The sequence below is a fragment of the Phascolarctos cinereus genome, unplaced genomic scaffold, assembly GCF_003287225.1.
Source record: "Phascolarctos cinereus isolate Bilbo 61053 unplaced genomic scaffold, phaCin_HiC Scaffold_4;HRSCAF=312, whole genome shotgun sequence".
Classification (NCBI taxonomy): domain Eukaryota; kingdom Metazoa; phylum Chordata; class Mammalia; order Diprotodontia; family Phascolarctidae; genus Phascolarctos; species Phascolarctos cinereus.
In genome coordinates this window covers 332,766,753-332,794,422 of record NW_027555847.1, presented here as the reverse complement: position 1 = coordinate 332,794,422, position 27,670 = coordinate 332,766,753, and the positions used below count along the sequence as shown (strand labels likewise).

Below are 27,670 nucleotides of genomic sequence, written 5' to 3'. Positions count from 1 at the left end.
TTTCTTGTCCTTGGAGAATGAACACAGGTGTGCAGAAAGTATGGGCCCAATAGGCCAACACATTCTGGGGTGAGCATTGCCATTTGTCCTTCCCCTGAGGGAGGTGAGTTTTTGTGTCATGGACCCAATTTGTAGTCTGGTGAAACCTAGGGCTCCTTTCTCAGGATAATATTTATAGATACATAACATAAAATACATAGGATTACAAAGTAAACCAATTATTGAAATATAGTTATTAAAATATTTTTTAAAAACAAGTTCAGGTTGGCAAAGAATTGGTAATTGAAGGGATACCCATCAGTTGAGGAATCACTGAACAAGTTGTTGTATAGAATTGTTATGGAATACTATTGTGTTATGAGAAATGAGCAGGATGGTTTCAGAAAAGTCTGGGAAGACTTATATGAACAGATGTAGAGTGATATGAGCAGAACCATGCGAATATTGTACACAGTAACAGCAATATTGTAACAATGATCAACTATGAAAGACTTAGCTACTGTGATCAAGACAATTCCAAAGAACTCATGATGAAAAATGCTATCCACCTATAAAGAGAGCGAACTGATGAATTATGAGTATAGATGAAAGCATACTTTAACTTTATTTTTCTTGGGTTTTTGTGTGTGTGTTTTCTTTTGCAACATGGCTAATATGGAAATATGTTTTGCATGACTTCACATGTATCATCAATATCATATTGCTTGCCTTCTCAAGTGATGGAGGAGGGGACAGGTGAGAGGGAATGAATTTAGAACTCAGAATTTAAAAAATGAATGTCAAAAAAAATTTACAATTGGTAAATATTTAACAAAATAAATAAAAATACCTTAAAAAACAAACAAACAAGTTCACAGACCCCAAGTTAAGAACTTCTGCTAAAGGGAAGGGCAAGAGTCAATAGAGGTCCATGTACCAAGGTATACCAGCATACCTGCTACTCTGAACACACCTAAATGCTTTAGTTTTTGGGGATTTGTTCCCTTCTTTAAAGCACTGTGTGCATATGTGTATAAAGCCTGGGACTATACTACTGAATTTTTGTTTGTTTGTTTTTCTTGCTTTTTCACTTTGCCCTTTCTTAAATATTTTGTTATTCAGGGGAAGGAAAAAATGATTCATCTGTTTCCATTTGATGCCCCCTTTAGAACTCTGATCAAACACTCGTCTCACCCATCTCTTACCACCTACCTGAGCGACGTGCACAATCCTAGAAAAATAAAGCTCTGAATGAGGAGTGTATTAGAAAATAAATCCACATTAGACAGAGGAATTCCTGGAACTGATTCCAACTATGCAGACCAACATGATAGCTGTAGTATGTGGGCCGAATAAATACATATAACAAAACCAGTATGACTCAGAATATGAAATTCAAAGGAGACAGAAAATAAATAAAGCAAAATCGTGAAAAGAAAACAAAGAAAATCGGTTTTTAAAAAAAGGATTAGAAATGTCCTTTGTTCTTCCCTTTTGCTTTACCTGTTTCAGTTTTTTCTTTTTATCCTTGACTGACAGTTTGGTATCCATGATGATTTCCTCCAGCAATGCTGCCAGGGGTTCTTGGGAGCCACATACTCTTTGGTATTCAAATTCTTCTGGACTAATCTGACGACAAAATGGTGGGGCAGACAAAGTTGCATCAGTATCCGCTCCTGGGTATTTTATCTAAAGAGAAAAAACAAAGTTATTGGAAAAAAAATAATACTCCTTCACAGAGCTTGGAAAAATTTGTTTGCATATCTCTAAATTAGCATACCAGGTATCAATCCTGAAATTCCTTGTTCTTGTTTTGTCAGTTGGTTGTATCTGACTCTTTCTGACTCCATTTAAGGTTTTCTTAGCAAAGATACTGGAGTGGTTTGCCATTTCCTTCTCCAGCTCATTTTAAGAAAAGAAAACTCAGGTAAACAGGGTTTGCCTAGTTTTCCAAGTGACTTGCCTAGGGTCACAGGGCAATAAGTGTCAGAAGCTGGATTTGAACTCAGGTTCTCCTGACTCCAGGGCCAGCACTGTATCCAAACTGCGCCACCTAGCTGCCCTCTTGAAATCCCAGGGGATCAGATAAGTGTTTCTGTCATTTCAAAATAATTTATCCTTAGGGTATAACGCTTCAAACTGGAGTTTGATTCAGAAGAACTTAACTCAATTTGTTTCATATAATTCTTGCTTAAATTCTAAGAAACAATGTTTGGTTTCAGCAAATAGTTAAAATAAATTTTGTATCTTATTTATTTTTGCAAGCATTTCTAATTCTCTTTCTTCTACCTGACTCCCAAATGGGTAGAAAAAAAGAAGAAAAATAAAACCCATGTAATAATATGCATTATCAAGCAATATAATTTCCTGTTCCAGCTGCGTCCAAACATGTATGTCTCAGTCTACATCTTGAGACTATTGATGATCTGTCCTCTGAAATTGTAACTGGTTATTGCAATGATCAAACTTAAGTCTTTCCAAATTCTAACTCCCACATTTTACAGATGATGAGCTGAGGCCCAGAAAAGCTATGATTTGAACTCAGATCTTCTGACTCCTAATTGAGCACTCATCCCACTACGTGATGCTATCTCCCTTACTCATCCCTTTTTCCAGCTCATTTAAGGAACTGTCTTCAAGAGGCCCCTGTTAAAAATGAAAATATGATGGCCAATAAAGGGCATACTGTAAAAACCCATTAACACAGAAGGAAAGATTAGTTTATTAGATGTCTTAGCTAAAATGTATTAGGAAGATGGGCCCCTAGGCAATGGGGCCCAAAAGCTGGCTCAATTTTAACTTGGGAGTCAAAGAAAAGAGTTAGATAAATGATGAAGAGTAAGGAGGCCTCTCTAGATGGGCATTTGCAATGGGAGACTCTGGACAAAACTTCTCAAGCCAATTTAAGCCTTACTGGAAGAAATCCCTTGCATAATTTACCAAGATGCTTTCCCAGAATCAAGAGGGGGACTTTGTGGGTATTTGGCTGTATTTGTTCGTTTTAACACAGGTGGTCCTAAATCCTCAGGGAGCAAGCCTCAGTGGCCTAACAGAGTAAAGATTAGAACTCCATACCTTGCTCTGCCATTACTGAGGCATGCAATCTTAAAAAGTTACCTAAACTCTGTTTTCCTTTCATGAAATGATAACATCACTGTATTATAGAAAATGAGAAAATGTATTCAAAAATTCAGTACTTCCTGATTTTATTCAGTGCACACTGCAGCAAAACCTTCATGAGATGAGTTATCTGCAGCTAAATTAATCATCAGTAGGGACAACTTTCTGATCTCCAACTTACTAACTAATATCATTATGGTGCTGAGTTACTAGAGTAAAATAGTACAAATATTATTTAATGGTCTCACATTATTCCCTTCCAAGCATCTTATATTCCAGTCAAATCCATCTACTTACTATACACAACGTTCCAACTCCCACTTTTGCGTAGGTGGTCCTCTGTGCCTGGACTGTACCTCCTTCTCACCTACAAATCTCAGAATCACTAGCTTCATTAAAAACACAGCTCAGGTAGCAATAGCAATATTACTTTAAGAACAGTTTTGTGCAAAAAATGTCATTTTGACTATTATAAATACCCAAATGGACTACAAAGGACATATGAAGATGCTATCTGTATCCAGAGAAAGAACTGATAAATAGATGTGCATGTGTGCGTCTAATGGTAGCCATCTCTAGGGCAGGCGAAGAAAAAAAAGAAAAAAGAAAGAAATTTACATGATAACTTTATTATATATTTAAAAGGCATAGCAAGTAGTCATGATGAGATTAGCAGTTTCACATGCAATCATCTTTTTTTATTATACTATGTTATAGAAATGTTTGTTTTATTTCATAAATTAAAAAAAAAAACCTCACAGAAAGCCTTTCCTGAGCTTCCCAGATGTTAATGCTGTCTACTCCCTCCTACCCCAGCTGATTTGTATTTACTCTGTATATTTTACATATATCTGGGTGCATGCATGTATGTGTGTGTGTGTGTGTGTGTGTGTGTGTGTGTGTGTATATGCACTGTTTTCCCCCAATAGTGTAATATAAGCTCCTTGAGGGCAGGAACTCGTTTTCATTTTGTTTTCCTATCTATGGCACCCAGCCTGGGACCCTAGAATATGGCAAGTCCTCAGATTGTGAGTTGAATTATTTGTACATACAGAAGGTGAGCTGCTGTGACATTTTTTGTCAATTCAGGAATTCTGGCTTTAGTTATAATGAAGAGTGTTTAACAGCACCATGGAATGTGTTAGCTAAATATTAATTGTTTTAAGAAGTATCAACTCACTGGAGGAAACACTTGAAACTTATACATATATCCAGTACAGAATTCACTGTGCAAAAGGACTAGTGAGATCTAATGAAAAGAACAAGGAATCAGGAGGCTGGAACGGTACTAGGAAACAGTGTGACGCTTTACCAGCTACTTCGTCTCCCTGGGTTTCAGTTTCCTCATTTGTAAAACGGGGGTGGGGTGGGGAGGTTACACTTTATTATTGTTTCTGAAACAGTTTTTACAGAACCCTGTGGTGCTGTAAAGAAAGGAAGCTGTCATGGCAATGAGAAACACCCAGAGCTAACCCTATCTGCCTACTTGGCTGCATGTCCTGGGCGATAACTGAGGACCATGGGAAACCAGTCAAAATCTAGTGTTCAAATGAAAAAGGCTTTTTATTGGCCCAGAAACAATCACTGAACACACCTAATGATAAAAGTCAATGGTGTTAGCGAACAGAATAATAATAAAATAACCAAGTGTTCATTTACAGACATAGACACATCCTGCTTTTGTTTTGGGCACCAAAACTAGTTATGGAAAATTTGGTAAAACTAACAAGACTGTACATGACAAGAAAGCCAAAGTATCAAATGTAAATACAGGAAATAAGGCAAGGAAAAAGATAGCTATCTTTAATTTCACTTCATTTCCCGTGATAGAGTACATATTATGTTATCAAAATTTTTTAAAGTTCTTCTGTAATTCTAGTAAAATTACAAAAGCATTCATAAACAAAGCTCAGCGAAGTTAAAAACAAAACAAAGCTCTTAAATTCTTTTTTTTAAGCAGAAAGGTGATTAACCAAAACAATCCCCCCCAAATGCTTCCTTATTACAGTAACTATGAAAATGAAAATTGCTGTGAAGCATCTCATGAGCTAACTCATCCAATATCAGGGCCCATTATAAAACACTTATTGAGAGCAATCATATCTTTCTCACTGAATAAGCTATTTGTATAATATGGATGGAATAAAATTTATAAGTGAGGTTGTTTTTAAATTTGCCTTTTGTTATTTAGATACTGCAAGGGTTGTGTCTAAGTTTGGTTTAAAGTGAAAAATTCCATCAGAATAAAAAAAACAGACTCAATCCCCTTAGGAGTTGTACTTAAACATGAAGATCCCAGCTATCAGTGAGCGTACACAGCCAAGGAACTTCAAATAGGAAAGAGCCATTGCTATATTGGGGAAACTTTGTGCTACCACCCACATCTATTAGTTAGTAAGGGAAGAAGCCTACCTCTTTATTCATCACTTGAGCACAACCAATTCCTGCCATCTCTCACCTAAGTGGAAGAAAATGAAATTTTCTCTTCTTTACTGTTCCCCTGCTCCAGCAGACAACATACAGTCATACCTTGGTTTACTGTGTTTTGCATTATTGCACTTCACAGATACTGCATTTTTTTACAGATTGAAGGCTGGTGGCAACCCTATATTGAGCAAGTCTATTGGTGCTATTTTTTCCAACAGCACGTGCTCACATTGTGTCTTTATATTACATTTTGGTAATTCTTAGAATATTTCAAATTTTTTTCATTATTATTATATCTGTCACCGTGATCTGTGATCAGTGATCTTTGATGTTACTATTGTAATTGTTTCCATGCCCACATCAGACGACAAATTTAATTGATAAATATTGGCGTGTGTTCTGGCTGTTCCACCAACCAGTCATTCCCCTATCTCTCTTTCTCTTCTGGGCCTCCCTATTCCCTGAGAAACAACAGTATTGAAATTTGGCCAATTAATAACCCTACAATGGCCTCTAAGTGTTCAAGCAAAAAGAAGAGTCTCACATCCCTCACTTTACATGAAAAGCTAGAAATGATTAAGCTTAGTGAGGAAGGCATGTCAAAAGCAGAGATAGGCTGAAAGCTAGGCAACCACCTTGATCATTCAGCAGCCATCAACATCAAGGCATGATCATCCACCAACGAAAAGATTACAACTCGTTGAAGTCTCAATAATGGTTAGCATTTTTTAGCAATAGAGTACTTTTTAATTAAGACATTTACTTTGTTTCTCTAGACATAATGCTATTGTACTTATTACACTTAATAGACTACAGTATAGTGTAAAGATACCTTTTATATCCACTGAGAAACCAAAATATCCTTTACTGTAGTGGTCTAGAACCAAACCTGCAATATCTCTGAGGTATGCCTGTACTTATTTCATCATTCAATCATTCATTCATCCATCCATTCATTCACTCATGCATGCATCAAACATTGATTAAGGATCCATCTCAGTCAACATACTATGCTAGGTACTTAGAGAGCTACAAAGATTAATGCTTCTACATTATGCATTGTTTGATTTTAGATTTTGATCCACAGTCATTCTAAAATTCTACAAATCCTCTCCAATACAATCCACATTAATGATTATACCCCACTATCCTCACTCTTCCTAAAGCTATCCTGTATCTTCATCACAGTCTCCCGGCCCTCTATCCCTTCTTGTTCTTTTAATAATTAAACATCTGTTCTTCTCCCTTTCCATCACTTCTTCTCTTTGCAATCCTGATCCTATGGTTCACCAGCTCAACTATACACTGCCTTCTACCCTTGACTCCTGGGCCTCACTGAGTACTCGTTATGCCCTGCTAATCCTCAAGTTTGGGTCACCCTAAACATGGCCTTTTTATGCTCTTACCCCTGAGCTGCTGAACAGCCCTGAAGGACCGTACTCAGATCTACTACAAATGTACATTATCTAAGAACAACTAGATGCTCCCTGATGCAAAGCATAACTTTTGCTCTTCTTTGATTGTCTTCATCAATGACCAAATACTCTCTTTTTAAACTTCCAAAGCCTTTTCCATCCTTTTAGTAGATATCCTTGCCTCCTACTTTATTGAGAAAATAGAAGACCATCAGTCATGAGATCCTTCTTCTCCTCAAAAACCCACTACCTCTTTCCCTATCCTCTCTTCCTTTATTGCACTCTCTGAGTAATAGTTGGTCCCTCTTCTTTGCAACACCAACCCTTATACCAGTCTTGAGCTTCATTCCTTTCTTGTCTGCTCCAGGAGCTTGTCATCAATCATCTCCAAACTCCCTTATCTAATGGAGATTTCCCTGATTACTACAAAAAAGCTTATATCTTCCCTATCTTTTAAAAACCTTGACTGGATACTGTTGTCCCATTAAACTACTACCCTATTTCCCATTGCTAATTTTCACTACCAAACTCATCAAAAGAGTCATTCACACTATTGTCTCCATTATGCCATCACCTACTTATTTCTTGCAATCTGGCTTCCAAGCCCATCATTCAACTCAAGCCACTCTTCCAGAGGTACCAATACCTCCTTACTTGTTATATCCAATGGCCTGTTCTCAATCCTCATCCTCCTTGACCACTTTGCAATTTTTGATACCACTCTCTCTCCCAAGCAGCTCCAGTAACTTAGCATCTGTGACACTCCCTCTCTACTTCTCTTTCTATCTCTCGGACGTTTTCTTTGCCTTAAAACAAACCCATCTTTCAAACTTTCAAATTCTGCCCCTTCTCCCCACAGGAGAATAAAAAATCCTCCAAAAGGACTGGATTTCACTAGACTTTTATTGTTTATTCCCAGCACCTGGTACATAGTAGGTACAGAGTAAGTACTTATTGATTAATTGCTCTTTCTCAGTCCCCTTTGCTAGATAATTATCCTCTCATGTCCTGTTACAGTTAGTGTTCCTCAGCACTTTGTCCCTCTTCCATTAGCTCTATGTTCTTTCTTCGTGATTTCATCAGGTCCCACCACCTGAAATCTCACTTTACAAGGATGACTCCCAAATCTATAGTATAACAGACAGCTAGGGAGTGTCATGGACAGAGTAGTAGGCCTGCAGCAGGAAGTCCTGAGTTGTAACATGACCTCAAATGCTTACAAATTGTGGGATCTTGAGCAAGTCACTTTATCTTTTCCTCAGCTTGCTCAGCTGCAAAATATTGACAGTACTAGCACCTCTTTCCTAGGGTTGTTGTGAAGCTCAAATGAGATGATATTTGCAAAGTGTTTGGCACATAGTAGGTGCTATATAAAAATGCCCGCTATTATTATTAGACTGCTGGAATCGGAGTCAGTAAGACTTGTTCAAATCCTCCCTCACGTGCTTATTAACTATGCAACCTTTGGCAAGTGATCTTTCTGCTTCAATTTCCTCATCTGCAAAATTAAGATAATAATAGCATCTGTCTCAAAGGGCCATTGTGAGGATCAGACGAAATAACATAGAAAGCATTTGATAAACTTTAAAGTGTGACATCAATGCTAGCTGTTACCATTATTCATTAGTTTTACCTGGACCCTTCGCAGATGGGCTACTCGATCCTCTATTGCACTCTGCAAGGAAGAGGGAGCCTGCAAGATCTCCTGGTGATTGTCCATCAGAAATGTCACCAGTCTGGCAGCCAACAGTTCATCCAAATCGACTTCCTCCTCAGAGCACAGGATGCAACGTGAAAACGTCTGAACCATCTGGAAGGGGAAGAAAAGAAGTTTGTAAAGAAGAAAAACAGATAAAGTATCACTTCAAGCCTAACCCCTGGCACCTAATGTAGATGAAACAAAACTGAATGTTCCAGAAGAAACAATGCAGAGGTTTTGTGTCTACCTTACCAAATTCACAATAACTCAAAATACACATTTCAGCAGAAGTTGATGGTTTCATATACAGTTCTCTTTTTTTTGTTCTTGTCTATTGAAATGTTTTTATGTCTGTTGATGATTGTCAAGTTCATAATTAAAATGAAAACTGTAAAAACATGGACAAAAAGGCATATCCCCAAACACTATACACTTCTGGCCAAACATATTTCAAACCCAGAGGGGCCGCTCCTCATATTCCAGCTCGCCTGAGATGAGCATTTCATTTTCCTCAAGAAGAAAAAAAAGACAGTTCATAAAAGACAGAGCTTATAAAAAGCAGTTCTTAAAAGCCCCCTCTCCTAAATGGTTTCAAACTGCCTGTTAACAAATCTGAGAAATCACAACCATCACCATGACCTATATTTATGTAGCAGTTTTCCATGAGTAGTTCAAGCCACTTTAGAGACATTAGCGAAATGATGGAGCACCCTTATGAATTTAGGAGAAAACTGCTTAGTCCAGCCTGAGTGCCCCAATAGTCACATTTCTGGGCTCTCATTTTATTTTCTGCAAAAGCATTGCAATATATTCTGGATTTTCACTTGGCAAACCCCTGCTTACTGTAACTGTGTGGGCAGCTTACAAAAGCACATTGGGTGATGAAATGTTCTCTTTCAGCAGGGTCAGGAGATGGAATTACCATAATACTGAGTACCAACCCATACAGTGGTTCTTGCAGAAAAACCTACTATTCCTGAGCTGCTCCTTTTCTAAGATACTTTTGTCTGTACTGGGTTCCTTGGGAAGGCACAGATGGTTGATTAAAGCTCTGTGTGTGTGTGTGTGTGTGTGTGTGTGTTGGGTGTAAGAAAGAGGAAGAAGTTAGCAAAAGGAAGGTTACCAGTACTTACTCAACACAGTGCCTGACACACAATAGGTGCTTAATAAATATTTGTTGATCATTCAGTTCATTACCTCATATGGGTATGATTCTTCTGAAGTTCCACATAAAAGCACTACAACTATTCATATCATCCAATGTGAATTCTAGAATTTCCTCAGATGCTTATGAGGAATAGCAGGAGTACTCAAGGATCTCTCTACACTACCTGCACTGCCCTCTAAGTAGCAGCTGGGTGGAGCAGTGGATAGAGCACCAGGCCTGGAGTCAGGAAGACTCCTCTTTCTGAGTTCAAATCTGGCCTCAGATACTTCCTAGCTGTGTGACCCTGGGAAAGTCACTTAATTCTGTTTGTCCCAGTTTCCTTATCAGTAAAATGAAGGGGCTAGGCTATATGGTTTCTGAGTTCTTTTGCATCTCTAATTCAATAATTCTATGTTCTGAGGGAAAAGAATTTAGAAGGAAGGAAGGAAGGAGGGAGGGAGGGAGGGAAGGAATACAGAAGGAGGAAAGGAGGGAGGGAAAGAGGGAAGGAAGGAAGGAAGGAAGGAAGGAAGGAAGGAAGGAAGGAAGGAAGGAAGGAAGGAAGGAAGGAAGGAGGGAGGGAGGGAGGGAGGGAGGGAGGGAGGAGGGAGGGAGGGAGGAAGGGAGGGAGGAAGGAGGAGAGGAGGGAGGGAGGGAGGGAGGGAGGAAGGGAAGGAATATGGAAGGAGGAAAGGAGGGAGGGAAAGAGGGAAGGAAGGAAGGAAGGAAGGAAGGAAGGAAGGAAGGAAGGAAGGAAGGAAGGAAGGAAGGAAGGAAGGAAGGAGGAAGGAAGGGAGGGAGGGAGGGAGGAGGAAAGGAAGGAAGGAAGGAAGGAAGGAAGGAAGGAAGGAAGGAAGGAAGGAAGGAAGGAAGGAAGCGAGGAAGGGAGGAAGGGAGGGAGGGAGGGAGGGAGGGAAGGAGGGAGGGAGGAAAGGAAGGGAGGGAGAGAGAGAGAGAGAGAGAGAGAGAGAGAGAGAGAGAGAGAGAGAGAGAGAGAGAGAGAGAGAAAGAGAAAGAATGAACTAGAACTAAGGAGGAGTGGGGGCCATAATGGAAAAAAAACACTGACTCAAAATAGGGAAAGGAAATTCGGGAAGAGGAAGATAAGTAAGTGATTCTCAGAATGATGTGAACTTAGCTATTTTCTCCAGCTCTCAAGGGAGCTAAGAAGAATAGAAAGGATAATGAAATTGAAGTAGGGTGGGATGGGATAGGAAAAAACCTCATTAGCCAGTCATACAGATGGGCAGAAAAACAAGTGAATAGATGTTGCCATAAGGGCACAAGCCCAGCAGTTTTTCACAAGGGAGACGAGAGAGAAGGGAAGAGAAATGTCATGAAGGAGATCAGGAGGAATACTACCATGGGAACTGGTGGGAAGAACACTTGATATGAAGACAAAGGAGTTGGGTTTGAATCCCAGCTCTTTCACATGCTTATGTGACCCTGGGCACATCACTTAAACTGCACATCACTGGGCCTAAGCATCCATATCTATAAAATAAGGTCTAGTTGTTGTTCAGTCATTTCAGTTATGTCCATCTCTTCCTGATCCCAGTTGGGGTTTCCTTGGCAGAGATACTGGAGTAGTTTGCCATTTCCTTCTCCAGTTCAGATGAGAAAACTAAGGCAAATAGGATTAAATGACTTGCCCAGGATGACACAGTTGGTAAATGCCTGAGGCCAGATTTGAACTCAGGAAGATGAATCTTCCTGACTCCAGGTCCGGAGCTCTCTGTACTGTACCTATAAAATGAAAAATGAGTGGGCTGTATCATTATGAAATGGATGAACAAATTATGGTCTATGAATGTAATTGCATGCTACCATGATGTATGAAATGATGAAAGGAACAATTTGAGAAACCAAGGAAAACTTACATGAACTGATATGGACTGAAGTGTTGAATAATTTATATAACAATAGTAGCTTAAAAGACAAACAATTTTGAAATCCTTAAGAACTCTGATCAACGCAATTACTAAGTGAGCTTTCATAGGTCTCATGATGAAATGTGCTAGCCATCTCCTTACAGAGAGATAATGGACTCAAGACACAGTACAATGTATTTTTTGGACATGACCAATGCAGAAATTTGCTTTGCTTGACTATATATTTGTTACAAGGTCTTTTTTATTCTTTCTTTTTCAGTAGGAAAGAGGGGGTTGGTGAGAGGGAGAGAAAAAATATTTTAGTTGAACAAATTTTAATATTAAAAAATAATAAAATGAAGGGATTGGACTCAATGACCTCTAAAGTCTAAATGTTTCAGCCTAACATATTCATAATCTGCCCTAGAAGAAAAAAGAAAAGGAAGGTTTACATGCAGTAGCTAAGATCAGATTTAACAGGTAGCATCCTCTCATCAAAAATAAGAAAGTGGTTCTCTTTCCGGTTTCTACAACCTTTTCTTCAATATTACTAGGATTTCTTTGTGGTTCTCAGGTTGCCAAAAGAAGAAAATTATTTCTGAAGGGGAAGCAGGAGAGTGTATTTGTAGGGGAATTGAATGGCTTTAAAAATCTCATTTGTATGCTTGTGACAGACATAAAGTTGTCTAGTGTAAAGCCATAATTCTGTATGATACAACTTCCTATCTGACACATTGCAAATCATGTCTTATCTTAAGAGATGTTTGTGTGTAGCAGAAAGACAACAGGGAGAGATAGCTGGGTCTGCTTCTGTCTCCTCGATGTAGGTAAAGGAAAATTAAAACTGATAAAATGCCTTTTTGGAGGGAGGTAGTAGGTGAGGGGTGGTAGGGTGTCTTATAGGCCAATCCAATTCTGTATTCTGTATTCTATATCTTTCCGCTTCAATCCAGCCTCTATGCCACCTCTCTCCAATCCATTATACCTGGTAAGAGATAGGGCACTATCAGTTCCCATGCAGCCCCATTCCTTTGATCTAGGAAAGGGAGAAAATTTTTCTTATGGGAGCTCACCTAGCCTTTCCAAGAGTACCCTTCAGGGCCTTTATGTATCAAAGAAATAAGTGGTTCTCCTAAACGGGAAGCAGCTACTAACAATGATAAGCTAAATCTACTCCTAGACTCCACTTTCTCTTAATTGAGCCCTTTACAAAAGGAAAACAGCAATAACCTGATTCATCTCTGCTTGACAATGGGGTATATGTAGCAGAAGGAAAGGGAGACGGGTAGTGTGAAAAGTATTTTAAGCAAGTCAGCTTTGTCTATATAGCTTCATTTCCTTACCTAACCTAATAAATGCTAGTCATATGCACATAATTAAAAATATCCAAATTACGTTAAGCCTGAGAGACCAACATACCAGAGTACGGGTGCCAAGGCCATCACAGAGCGGTGGCATTTCCTTGTTTAAGCAGATCTTCGCCATCATCCTAATCAACAGTTGTAACTTTCTCCGATTTTCAGGAGGCAGGAGGAGACAGCAAATCTGAAATGCTTCAATAGCAATTTTTTCTTTCTGTAACAAACCTGGTTTTGAAAAATAATAATTTTTAAACACCTAAGCCCCATTTGGCTCTGCTACTTCTACATGTGTATAAGATAAAGCATATTGTTTAAAATGACACAAAACCTTACCTTCTTCAACCTTCATGCCCTGTTATTTAGCTGGACTTGCCGCTATCATCTGAAGCTCAACATGGCAGACATCCTGCCATCTGATCTGCTCCCATACCCAGAATACTGGTAGTAACACTTGATACATCCTCACCCTTTAATTCTGCATCTAATAACACCTGTTTTTGGACTGAGATCCTTGAGTTTATCTATGTAGGGAATTACCCTCATTCCACTAAAGCAAATGGGCAGCTCTTTGGTAAAGTGCAGTCTTCAAGAGTCTCTTGGTGGTACACTGACAGTCAGTAAATAAACATTTATTAATCACCTCCTATGTGCCTAGCACTATGTTAAGTACTGAGAAAAGAAAGGCAAAAGACAGTCCCACCTCTCAAGTAGCTCCCAGTCTAGTGGGGGAGACAATATGAAGACAACTATGTAGAAACAAGATATAATAAAAAATAAATTGGAGATAATCAATAGAGGGAAGGCGCTAGCATTAGGGGAAACCTGGAAAGGCTTCTTGTAAAAGGTGGGACTTTAGCCAGGGAAGCCAGGAGGCAGAGAGGAGGAGAGAATGCATTCCGGGCAAGGGGAGCAACCAGAGAAGATGTTCAGGGTCTAGAGATGGTTTTTCTTTTTCTAGAAACAAGGAGGCCAGTTTTACCAGATCACACAGTATGTGGTAGGATGGACTGGAAAGGGAGTGGAGAGGGAAGTTAATAAGGGCTTTGAATATCAAACATAGAATTTCATATTTGATCCTGGAAGTGATAGGAAGCAGATGGAGTTTTTTAATCTTAGAAAAACATGGATACACTTGCACGAAATAATGAAGAGCAAAATGAGCAGAACCAAAAGGAATGCTGTATACAGTAACTGCAATATTGTTTAAGAACAACTTAGAGTGAATAAGTCATTTTGACTATTATACATACCCAAATTAACTATAAAGGACATGTGAAGAGAAAGAACTGATAGATAGAAGTATGTATAGAATGGTTTTACACATATATACATATTTGTGTCTAATAGTAGCCATCTCTAAGGCTGGGGGTGGAGAGAGGGGAAAAAAGGAAAAGAAAAGAAATGTACATGATAATTTTGTTATATATTTAAAAGGAATAACAAGTTGTACATATTGGACTTGCAGTTTCATGTGCAATCATCTTTTTATTATACTATGTTATGGAAATGCTTATTTTATTCCATAAACTAAAAATAAATAAATAAATAAATGAATGAATGAATGAATAAACAAACAAACAAACAAATAAATAAATGAATGGGGAAAAATAGAAGTTAAGTGATTTGTCCTTGGTAGCTTGGCAAACGTGTATCAGACAGGACTTGAACCCAGGTCTTCCTGATTCTAAAGCTGACCCCTTCATTCACTATTGCTCCACTGGCTCCCTACCAACTTCTTTAATTTCTTTATAAATAACACCTCTCAAATACAAATTCATTTCTATTTGTAAAGTTACTTTTTCTAATGTTGTGTATACTAATTTAATTATATGATACACTAGTGCCTCCTTATATCAGGTACAAAGTCCTCCCTTAGACTACAGCTCCGTGAAAGCAAGAATTTTTTTTTTTGCCTCTCTTTATATCCCTAAGTGCTCAGCACAGTGCCTGGCACATAGCAGGTGTTTAAGAAATGCTAGTTGATTGATTATACTGCACCTCTAAAACCTTATTCTAGTCTAGCACACCTCTCTCCAAATACACCTACAGCCACAACCTTTGTTTTAACAAAACGTCCATGCTGAATAACTTCATTCCCCCACTGGCCTTGCCGCTAAAAGCAAAGGAAACCTCTCATGAATTTTGTAAACCTCATATTACCAGCCTTCACTTCCACCCCAACATTCAGCTTCCCTTTCTCTGTGCCCCTTATTATCTGCAGTGACTGTGGGACCTTCTCCTCTCTCCCCCCAACAAAGGCCCTGCTGTGAATATCTTCTACCTGAGCAAAGACCCTCCTCTGGCCCCAGGACGTATCACCAATGGCTTTGAGCTGGCAAAGGCTCACTTCCCATCAGGCTGTTGTTGCTCATCTGTTATGGTGTGGCATCCTTTGTTTCCCCTCTTTTCCCTCCCTATCTTCCCACTGGGTACAGGATGCAGAGCAGAAATCACCACTTCAGTCAATACAAAAATTAACTTCATGTAAAAGCACAAAATGGGAAATTACAGTTAGAGAGCAGATTGTCTGAAAAAAGATCCAGAGACTTTAGTGAACTGCGGGCCCCATATGAGGCATTAGTGTGATGTGACAGACAAACCACTAAACTAAGGATATATTAAGGGAATAGAGAGATGAGAGCCCCACTCTGCTCTGCACTGAGAGGACCACATTTAGAGTACTGTGTTCAACTCTGGATGGCACACTTTAGGAGTGACACTGATAAGCTGAAGAGTCCAGAAGAGGGCAACCAGGGCCAGCTGAAGGAACTGAGGATGCTAAGTTTGGGGAAGAGAAGAGTCAGGCAAGACAGGATAGTTGCATTTGAGTATTTTAGGAGCTGTCATTTGGAAGAGGGATTAGACTTGTTTTGTTTTAGTCTTAAGAGGGCAAAACCAGGAAAAATGAATGGAAGTACAAGAAGCAAACTTGGGTTGGATGTCAGAAAACACTTCTCCGAGTGGAAGTTCATGCTTTGCTAAGTTGTTCTTAAAACAATATTGCAGTTACAGTGTTCTCTTGGTTCTGCTTTTGCACTTCATTATTTCGTGCAAATGTATCCATGTTTTTCTAAGATTAAAAAACTCCATCTGCTTCTCATTGGAGGGATTCAATGCAGAGGCTGAGTGACACCCTGTCGGAGATGTAGTAGGGATTTACAGTAGGGTAGAGGCTAGCTACGTGGTGTTGCTTTCCAACTCTCAAACTCTATGCTCCTGCGTCTGATTAGATGTATGGAGTGGGAAAGTGGGAGAGAAGGAAGGAAGGAAAACTTCTTAAGCAAGGTGATTTTCAGGAGCCTGGAATGATGCCATGGTTCCTAGGAAGGAGGGGCAAAAGAAGTCTATGGGAGTACTCAAATACTCAATTCCCCAGGCATATTTAAAGCTTCAGGAGGTAGTATTGGTCAGGTTGGAAGTTAAGAAACCAGCCTGAGATGAGAGAAGGGATTGAGAGAGCACAGAGGAGGGGCTAGGTGATAGTATTTCTGTTCCTATGCTACAGAGAATTTGGAGCATGAGAGTGGAGTTTGTTGTGTGAAAAACTTTCTACAGGACAGAATTGCTTATTAATCTTCCCCCTCCCCATCATCCTGTGAATAATAATAACAATAATAATAATAATAAACATTATTATTACTATGACAATGAAATCTAGTATTTATATAGCACTTTAAAGATTGCAAAGCACTTTAAAAATATCACATTTGATTGGCACATCAACCCTAAGAAGTAGATGCTATTAGTATCCCCATGTATACAGAAGGAGAAACTGAGGCAAACAGAGGTTAAGTGACTTGCTCAGGATCACACAGCTAAAAAGCATCTGAGGCAGAATCTGAATTCAAGTTAATATGACTTCAAATCTAATATTCTATCCACTGCACCACCTAGCTTTCTTAAAGTAATGAGCTACAATGAATCAGTATAAGATCAGGTTCTATCTCCCACAGTGCATCTGAATCATAGGTGTGTGAGTTCTTCCTAGTTTTATTTTAGGGAAGAGAGTGCCCAGGAAGGCACAGAGTGACATAGTACACATCACTCAATCAATAAATGTACATTTATTAAGTGCCTACTATGTACCAGGTACTGTGTTAAGTTCTGGGAAACAAAAAGAGGCAAAACACAGTCCTTGCCCTCAAGGAGCTTACAATCTAATGAAAGAGACAACGCGTAAACAAATATATACAAAGCAAGCTAAATAAATGATAAATAGGAAATAATTAACAGAAGGAAGGCAAGAGAATTAAGAGGCTTCCAGTAAAAGATGTAATTTTAATTGTGACTTAAAGCCAAGGAGGAGGTCAGTAGAGAGAGCAGAGGAGGGAGAGCATTCCAGACATGTGGGGCAGCCAGAGAAAATGCTGGGAGCCAAGAGATGGAGTGTCTTGCTCATGGAATGGCCATGGAATAGTTCACTGGATTGAAGAATACACAGCAGGGAGTAAGGTGTGGTTAGAACACTGGAAATGTAGGAATGGGCTAGGTTATGTAGAGCTTTATATGCTAAACAGTATTTTGTATTTAATTCTGGAGGCAACAGAAAGCCACTGGAATTTATTAAGTAGGAAGGTGATATGATTGGACCTGCACTTTAGCGAAATCACTTTAGTGGTTAAATGGAGGATGGATTGGAGTGGGGAGGGATTTTAGGCAGGCAGACCCAGCAAATTATTAAAATAGCACAGGCATGAGTAATGAGGGCCTGCACTGGTGTGGTGACAGTGTCAGAAGAGAGAAGGGGGAGTATTTGAGAGATGTTCAAAAGGTGAAATCAATAGGCCTTGGCTTTGGATGCATAGGCTGAGAGATAATGAGGAGACCAGGACCACTCTTAGGTTCTGAGTCTGAGTATTGCCCTCCACAGTAAGAGGGAAGGTAAGACAGGATTAGGGTATAGGGGTAAAGATAAAGAGTTCTGTTTTGGACATACTGAATTTAAGACGTCTACTGGACATCTAGTCTGAGATGTCTGAAAGGCAGTTGGAGATATGAGACTGGAGGTCAGCAAAGAGAATGTGGAAGGATAGGTAGATTTTAGAATCATCAGCAAAGATGGTAATTAAATCCATGGAAGGTGATAAGATCACCAAGTGAACTAGTATAGACTGAGAAGAGAATTGGGCCCAGGACAGAGTCCTGAGGGACACCTGTGGTTGGAGGATCCAGCAAAGGAGACAGAGGAGTGGTCAGAGAGGTAGGAGAAGAACCAGCAGAGAGATGTATCCCAAAAACCTAAGGAGTATCAAAGAGAGAATTATCAACAGCGTCAAAGTCTGCAGAGAGGTCGAGAAGGATGAGGAATGAGAAAAAGCCATTAGATCTGGCAGCTAAGAGATGATTAGTAACTTTGGAGAGAGAAGTTTTAATGGGATGAGAAGATCAGAAGCCAGACTGTAAGGGGTTAAGAAGAAAGTGGGAAGAAAGTGAAGGCATCTATTGTAAATGCCCTTTTCAAGGAATAAGGCCATTTCATCATGTGAGATAGGGATAAAGGATGAGATAGTGCCAGAAGGTACCTAGTGATAAGAGATGAAGAAGAGGAGAGAAGAGGGAGTTCACGGCAAATGACTTCAAACTTTTCTGTAAAACATGAAGCAAGGTTCTCAGCTGAAAGAATGGGGGAGGAGGGGCATAGGAGGTTGGAGGAGGGATAAAAAAGTTTGGAAGAGCTACAGTGGAGAATGGCATAGTGAGTTGATAAGGGAAATATGAGTAATTAGTAATTAGTAGTATTGATGAGGGAGATAATAGTAGGATTGCACTCAGGGCTTGTTTGAGGTTGTGTAACATAAATTCGTAGTGAACCTAGTCAGAACAGTTGCATGATTTTCTCTATCTTTGTTTAGCAGCAAGTGGGTATGGGAGAGGTGGGAAATGGTGAGAGTGATACAAGGCTGAGGCTTGGCTGGATGTAATCAGTAATATTATAAAGGGACTAGGGATTCAAGAGAGGAGGATAGTGTATAATTGAATTGGTTCACCAAGGGGTCAAGATGGGGAAAGGAGGAGAGTGACTAGTATAAGGGAGAGGTCCTGGGAGAGAGCTGACAGATCAATTAAATAATTACTGAAGCCAGGGGAGTGGATAAGGTAGTCAAGTAGGAGAGTATAGAAAAAGAAAAAAGTTTCACTGAACTAGATTGTCAGGAATGGAGGGGGTGGAGAGGAAGGATGTTTTGGAGATAAGCCTACTAGTTTAATCATTTATATTAATGTGAAAAATTTGAAAAATTTGGTGAAAGAGTTTCCAAATATCCAAGATCTTTTCAACTCTACTTGTACTCAATAAGCTCCCTTGATTGAACTAGATTTAGCTTACTGTTGATATTTATTTCGTGCTAATTGACTTGGTAACAATTCTGTGTTGTTTTCAATTTAAAGAATAAAAGCTGTCTACGACATATGATTATGGCAGTTGTGATGATGATAAAAGTGTAGAAAATAAGAGAGAACCAAGAGAGCTGTCCAGCTGCTCAGGCCAATCCTCTTAGGTCCCAGTAGCGTCCACAAGCAGGCTTTGGCTTTAAAGGTTTAGCAACAGAATATTATCAGTTCTTCCAAGATCGATCAGATTATTCATTCATGCTAGCCAAACTCACTAGAGATTATTTTAGATAGCAGAGTGCCAGTGTATAACTGAGAAATAGGACTACCAAGCAGTGCAGAATCCTTGCGTAAGATGGTCAGCACTTTCTCTTCCCAATAGGAAAGCCAACATGAGAAATGCTAACAGTACTAGAAGGTTACTGGGCAAGCAATCAAAGCAAATGGAGTCGGAAGGGTCACTGCCATCGGGTTATAAAGGACTTAGCCTTCTCTGCTACACATACCCACATACCCAGCCTTCACCTCTCACAAAGGATCATAGATTTAGAGCTGACAGTGACCTTAGAGGTCATCCAGTCCAATCCCTTCATTTTACAGATGAAGAAACTGAGGATCAGGAGCTTAGTATTTTGTCCAAGATCACACACACACATAGTAAGCAGCAGAGCAAGGATTTGAACGCTGGTCTCATAACTCCCACATATAATACTCCTAAACCCCAGCTCTCTTTCTGCTCCACCACTGTGTCTCCCAAAAATCTAGTATCTATACCTCACTAGACATTTCTGGATATCATAAAGGTATCTCATACTCAAAAAGTACAAACTGGATCTAATTTCTCTCTCATCCCCCCAAACTTCCCCATATCTGATGAAGGCATCCCCCTTGCATCTCAGGACTATAAAAATTGGAGCCATTTACTTCCTAGGCCTGGAATGCGCTGCCTCCCTCCTCAAATCTGCCTCTTGCACTTCTTTTTGCTTGGCCCAGATACCACCTCCTCAGTCAGGTTTTCCTTGATCCCTCCTAGTTACTAGTGTTACTTCACATAGATTTATCCTTCCTTCCTTCCTTCCTTCCTTCCTTCCTTCCTTCCTTCCTTCCTTCCTTCTTCCTTCTTCTTTCTTTCTTTCTTTCTTTCTTTCTTTCTTTCTTTCTTTCTTTCTTTCTTTCTTTCTTTCTTTCTTTCTTTCTTTCTTTCTTTCTTTCTTTCTTTCCACCTATGGATTTACATGGAATTGAATTACAGGGATCTAACAATCAGCATTAAATATTCCTGTCATCCAGTCAAATTTTTCATTATTGGCTCTTTCTCGACCATGCAAACCACCACCACCCTTATCTTAGGACATTACTTCATGATGGATGGGTTGCAAATAATTAGATCACACTTATCTTAACATCACTCACATTTTAATCTCCATGACCAAAGACTTAGGAGATAGCCTGGTCCCATCAGCAATACACTGACAAATTATCTCCTGGGCTAGTAACACTTATGTAGCTAGCTCACTTTATCCCTTCTAGGTTGGTTTTTATTTAGCTTCAACTTTTAGTTGTTTTGGGGGGGCTTGGTTCCCCATATTCTAGGGGTTCCCCCAATTTGCAGCTATAGCAATTTGTTGTCATTTGTTCTTCGTTTCTGAAGAGGACCAGTGGCATCACAGATGATATCTTGACTTATGAGGGAATTGGAGTTAAGTGAGGCAGAGTTGCACGAAGTTGTCAGCCTCACTCTCTCTTCCACAGTCACCAAAGTCCAATAGCAGGACAAAACTCAGATGACTAGTAATGGCCTGGGATACAGTGAATGACCTGGGTATCTTTTTGATGTTTGACCAAGTTCCAAGAGCTCCACAGCACCTGCTTCAGCTGCCTTCATGGCCATTGGAACAAATTGTTCTCATCCCCTCCCTCCACCAGGGGAAGTCTTCACATGTTCGGGGTAGACATCCCTCTAACTCACCAGTGGGTTTGAGGTCTGTCAGTAATCAACAGATAGAAAAAAGTATGGCATAGTGGAAAAAGCCCCGGACTTGCAGTCAGGAGAGATCTGGGGTTCAAATACTGCTTCTGACTCATGCGTGTCACCAGCGGCAAGTCAGGTCACCTCTCTAATCCTCAATTTCCTTATCTGTGAAATGGGGGAAACAACATTTAATACAATCCATCCCACAGAAGGATTGTAGAGATACAAGATGATGCCTTTTAAGCACTTAGCAATGGTAGTAGCATTATATAAATGTAAGGTACTTTTTGTGATGATGAACCATAACGACCAAAGTATTTTATCTGTCCTGGTCTATTTGCAAGACAAATGAGAAGCTGAAAATAAAACCTTGAAGCAGCAAAGCCCAACCACTAAAATCATATTCTAAAAGAGACCTGAATAGTAATAAAAGTTGTCTGGAAGGACGAGCCAGGAGCATTTTCTGAAATGAGACTAGTCTCTGCTTCTGAAATCATGACATAAAAATGGGTACGAAGCCTGGGAATGAGCAAAGGAAAACAAGAAACTACTCAAAAATAAGTGGGAGAAAGATACAAAGGCTTTAAAACTATATGATTTCAGCATTAGTGTTTTCTCTGAAGAAGAAAATTGGATGCCACAGACCAAGGAGATGGCTCATTCCATCTGCTCTCTGTGGCTCGCCTCTCCCATCATTACACAGACCCAAGTCTTGTACCTTGTCTTCCCCAATGCAGGGAATAAATTTGTTGCCTTGTATTACATCTCTGCAAAAAGAGAGGAAAAGATTATAGAGACCAACAGCCATCTTTACAGAAAATCATGGTTTGCAGCAACTACACAGAATTAATTATATATCATGGAGAGAAAGGGGGAAATGGAGTAGTTCTGTGGCCAGCAACGGCATCTGGATCGCTCTGAGTCTGTCAGAAGCTGGGCAGAAAAAGCTCTATTACCGAAGCGGAGGAGAGTTAAAAGGGTTTTGATGAAGAGTTTAGTGCTTTTTCTTTAAGGATGAGAAAAGAATAAAGGGATATTCAAACAGCAGGCTCAGCTAGGACGTGACAGCTCTCCCAAATGGTGAACAGGATGATCCTGGAATTAAAGTGATTTACATGAGAACATATTAGAGTGAGCAAAACACCATTTTGCACTCCAAAGCTCAGGGAAAGGATGAAAGCAGCAGAGAACAGTATTTCTACAGGTATTTTAAAACTAGGTATTTTAAAATATATAAGCAGGGAACAGTCATTTTCTTACTTACGGTAGACAGGGGGGAGATGTGATAGGTGGGGAGTCCTAAATGAAGGGAAGGCAAGGAATGAACACTGTTGGTTTCTCTAGTTCTCTTCTAAAAGAATAATAATAATACAGGAGCAGGTTTCATAGCTGGAGCCTCTCAAAGGAATCTGGGAGCTCTAACAACACATAAAGCATGAGGAGCTGAGGAAAGCAGGTGAATAAATCCTTCTCTTATGAAGGCATTTTTGAAGGATAAATCCTGAGTGGCATCAGCATTTCCCGGATGACTAATTTGTAACTCTTCACCTACATAATGATTTTATCTTCTTTATATTCTATAAGGCACTTTTCACACATGTTGACTCATAGACCACCCTGAGATACAGATAGACATAAAAAATTTCCAGAATTATTAAATGCATTGGGAAAACCCTTCACTGGCAAAAATTGGAAACAAAGTGACTGTCTCCTGTTGGGGAATGAATAAAGAAATTGTGGTACATAAATGAAATGGAACATTATTGTGCCAAAAGAAATGATGAAATAGACAACTGCAGATAAAAACAGGAAGACCTCTATGAACCAATGCAGAATGATCTGGAGAAAACTAGGAGAACAATTTAGACAACATTATAGGAAAAAAAAAACTTGGAAAAATTTTAGAACTCTGTTCATCACAATGATAAGCCATGAATTCAAAAGCATGGTGATAAAACATACCACTTGATTCCTGACAGGGAAGTGATAATCTTTTTTTTTTGTTTTTTGTTTTAGGCAATGGGTTAAATGACTTGCCCAGGGTCACACAGCTAGTAATTTTATGTGTCTGAGGCCAGATTTGAACTCAGATCCTCCTAAATCCAGGACTGGTGCTCTATCCACTGCACCACCTAGCTGCCCCCCTGATAATCTTAAAATGCTGAAAAAGACACATTGGTATGCATATTTGTATAGAATGATACTGGCTTTTGTTTTGCTTTAAATTTGATTAGTGGGGGAGGGAGGAGTAAGAGGGAAGAACAGATTAATAAAAAACTTTATTAAAAAAATTTCTTCCCTTCTGCTTTTTTTTTCCTCTCTCTTCTTTTCCAATGGTGGTTCAGGAGGTGCTACCTAAAAACTTGGTGAGGGGGAGAAAGACATAGAAGCAATAAATTTCCATATAGTTTACAGACCTAAAATCTCTGTTTCAAAAATATAAAATCACAGGGGCAGCTAGGTGGCGCAGTGGATAGAGCACTGACCCTGGATTCAGGAGGACCTGAGTTCAAATCCGATCTCAGACACATAACACTTACTAGCTGTGTGACCCTGAACAAGTCATTTAGCCCCATTGCCTAGCCAAAAAAATAAAATAAAATAAAATCACTTTATATATAACTTGGCTTGTAAATAAAGTTAGTATATTTGGCATATTCAATTGTTAAATAATAATTTATTTAGACAAATTGCAATCATATTAATTTAATTTACTTATAATTGCCTAATTTTTGTTATAAAAAAAGAGATACAGGCTGAACTCTAGGATCATAGATTTAGAGCTAGAAGAAACCTTAGAGGTCATAGAATCCAATCCCCTCATTTTACACCTGAGGAAACTAAGGCTTAATGAGGTTAAACAACTTGCCCAAGGTAAAATATTGAGTATGTACTAGGAGGGGTTCAAACCAAAGTCTCCCTTCCTCCTGGCCCTATGCTCTATCCACTACATTGTGCAGCCTCGATTTCTGTCATTTTGTGAGAAGCAAAAACTTAAAATCAAAGAAAATATAAATAAATGAACATTCAAAATAAATAAATGAACATGTTTGTGAATTTAGTGTTTTCTATAACAATAAAATAGAACCCAAAAAAGCACTAATTTTCAGAAGGAAAAAAACCAATTATTTAACATAACTTTTGCAACACGAAACTTTATCCAATAAGTCAGTTTCATTTTGTGAAGCTTTATTTTTATGTTCACAAACTTCTGAAAACCAACAGTTTAATGGACTAGCTTAAGTTTATTTGCCCTCCCACATTATCCACTTCTTGATTCAATTTATTTCCAAACATAGACTGAGTTCTTTGACCTATTGCAGAAGATGGAGGAAAGTGAAGCAAGGATCAGGGGACCTGCCAATGAGCTAAGTTACAAAAGGGTGGGGCATGCTTGTCAATTTTTATCCAGTATCATCTTAAAGTAACTTTTCAACAGGAAGTTTGAAACGTGGCCCTCGTTCCATCATCCCCCCAAATACTACAGTGATGATGTCATCAGTTTACATTTCTGTCTCTGGATCTCAGCCACATGGGATGCGCATCAGGGGGAGCTGGCTGACACCGAACTCCCACTTCTTAATGAAGTTTCCCTCTAGTCTCCTCTGTAGTACTAAGCAGATGCTCAATAACAGGGGATTTTATCTACTTCATTTGGTAAAGACTGCAACAATAAATGGTAAAGAAATCGACTTCAAAATCTTCTGAGTTTAGCTTCTGAACTACAAGGAGGGAAAGGAGAAGAAAGGAGTAAGCAATATTATCTCATTTGATCCTCACAACAACCTTGTGAAGCAGGTGTTATTATTTCCCCATTTTATGGTTGAGGAAATTGATGCAAACAGGTTAAGTGACTTGTCCAGGATCACACAACTAAGAAGCGTCTGAGGTCAGATTTGCACTCAGGTCATCATCATAGCTAACATTTATATTGGGCTTACTATGTGCCAGGCACTCTGATAAATACTTAACACTTATTATTGCATTTGATCCTCACAAGTACTCTGTGAGATAGGTGCTATTATTACCCCCATTTTACAGATGAAGAAACTGAGACAAACAGAGATTAAGTGACTCGCCCAGCATCACACAGCTAGTAAGTGTCTGAGACCAGATTTGAACTCAGGTCTTCCTGACTTCAGACCCAGTGCTCTATGCACTGTGCCATTAGCTTTTACATAAAGTAGTACAGTGACTGTCACTGCTTCTTGAAGGATTCCTTTGTTTATTATCACAGCCTTCTCTCAAAGAACCCTGCTACTCCAGACCATCAAATTATTTTATTACAGTTTCAGTGTCACCATTTGATTGCATGGAACTGAATTCTTACTGACTTACTTCTTCAGCAGAGTCAGTCAATCAACATTTATTAAGCACCTTCTGTGTGCTGGGCATGGTGCTAAGTGCTGAAGATACAAAGAAAAGGAGCACATGGAGCTAAGATACAAGTAGCTTTTAGATGCACTAGGACTTCCAGAAGCAAAAGGAGATAGGAACTGCATTTGAAAGCAAAAGGCTTGAATTTGAGTGAAAGCTGGATTTACTAGATGTGACCTTGAGCAAGTGCTTTACTTGTTTGAGCCTCATTGCCCTGATCTGTAAAATGGGGCTAACGTTTGTACTATCTCATTTGTGGAATGAAGAAAGGTGCTCTGGATTTGGCATTAGGAGTTCCACCATGTTCTAGCTATGGGACCTTGGGAAAATCACTTGACTTTTCTAGGTGGCAGCTTCCTCTGTTGTAAAAGGTATCAAAATATTTATTTAAATTACATACCTCTTGGAAGTATTAAGTAGATATAGCCAGATAATATCAACAACATCCAAGGAAAAGCCTGAAATTCCATACAAATTCCAGTTTTTATTATATCTATAAAGTGCTTTGTAACTACAAAAGACCATATAAACAGAAGGGGTTATGATTACGATTGAGGAGCAGTGGAGTGAAGTAGAGTGCTGGCCCTGGAGTCAGGAAGATCTGAGTTCAAATCCATCCTCTAACTTTTACCAGCTGTGTGACCCTCTCAGTGCTCCAAGCTACTCTCTAAGACCATTAAGTAACAGATTTGTACGGATTTCGTAGATCTGCAAAGGCAGAAGATGTTTTCTTACCAGGGAGTTTCCCTACACACAGAAGTCATGAGGTCCAGACCAGGAAGAAAAAAAAAATGAGTACTATTCCTTCTTTTGTGAAAATGGAAGTGTCTGGAGCAGCTAGATAAAGCAATGGATAGAGCACCAGCCCTGAGGTCAAGAGGACCTGAGTTCAAATGTGACTGCAGACACATAAAACTGTGATTCTGGGCAAGTCACTTAACTCCAATTGCCTCACCAAAAAAAAAAAATGGCAGTGTTGAAATGATGAGCAGGATGCTCTCAGGAAAATCTGGAAAGACTTGCATGGATTGATGCAAAATGAAATGTACACAGTAACTGCAATATTGTAAGATGACCAGCTGTGAATTACTTAGTTATTCTAAGCAATACAATGATCCAAGACAATTCTGAAAGACTTATGATGAAGGATGCTACCCATCCCCAGAGAAAGAACCAAGGGTGTTTGAATACTAATTGAAGCATACTTTTTCTACTTCATTTTTCTTGAGTTTTTATATCTTTATGTTTTCTTTCACAACATGACTATTATTGAAGTGTTTTGCGTGACTACACATGTATAATCTATATAGAATTGTTTGTCTTTTCAATGGGGGTAGAGAGTGGGGAAGGAGGAAGGGAGAGAATTTGGAACTCAAAGTTTTAAAACCAAATGTTAAAAATTATTTTTACATGTAACTGGGGAAAAAAATACTAAATAAAAGCTCTTTTAAAAAAGAACATATTAAAAGAAAAAGGCAGTGTCCCTGGAAGCATTTTAAACATAACTATATTGTATGATTTTTCTCTTATGTGTGTATATGTGTATATGTATGTAGGTATATACACATGCAAAAATGTATATGGATATATACGTATATGGAATTGAGGTAATTGAGTGAATCACACTGACTCCATTTTGTTACTAAATTCTGGAGCTAGCTCAGTTTCCTTTCTATTCAGTTACAGGTCTAGTCCAATTTCCTTTTTGTGAAGAAAACTTTATTCAATTATGGGAATTATGAAAAGACCTTATTAGTATTATTTGTACCTAGCCATGCATGGCTAGGAAACTGGACCACTTCTACTTGCTGCTTAGAGACCCTTAATTAAGGACCTAGGTTATGCTGACCAGAAATCCAGTCAAATCCAAAAATTGATAGAAAGAGTTTCTTTACAATGACACATCTCAAGCAACTCATCTGTCTTATCTGAAAAATGGGCCCTGACTGATCAATCAGTTATTGTTTCCATG

The 27,670-nt window shown here is 39.1% G+C and overlaps 1 protein-coding gene across 1 annotated transcript in view; it reads right to left on the bottom strand.

The window, feature by feature from the left end:
* DEPDC1B (DEP domain containing 1B) overlaps positions 1–27,670 on the bottom strand; it is a 112,268-nt gene that overhangs the window by 3,009 nt on the left and 81,589 nt on the right. Inside the window, exons 8-10 of the mRNA XM_021007292.2 lie at positions 13,078–13,244; positions 8,575–8,751; positions 1,483–1,668 (exon numbers count right to left, since the gene is read on the bottom strand). Of these exons, the coding sequence (XP_020862951.2) occupies positions 1,483–1,668; positions 8,575–8,751; positions 13,078–13,244 (530 nt within the window). The remainder of the gene's footprint in view (positions 1–1,482; positions 1,669–8,574; positions 8,752–13,077; positions 13,245–27,670) is intronic.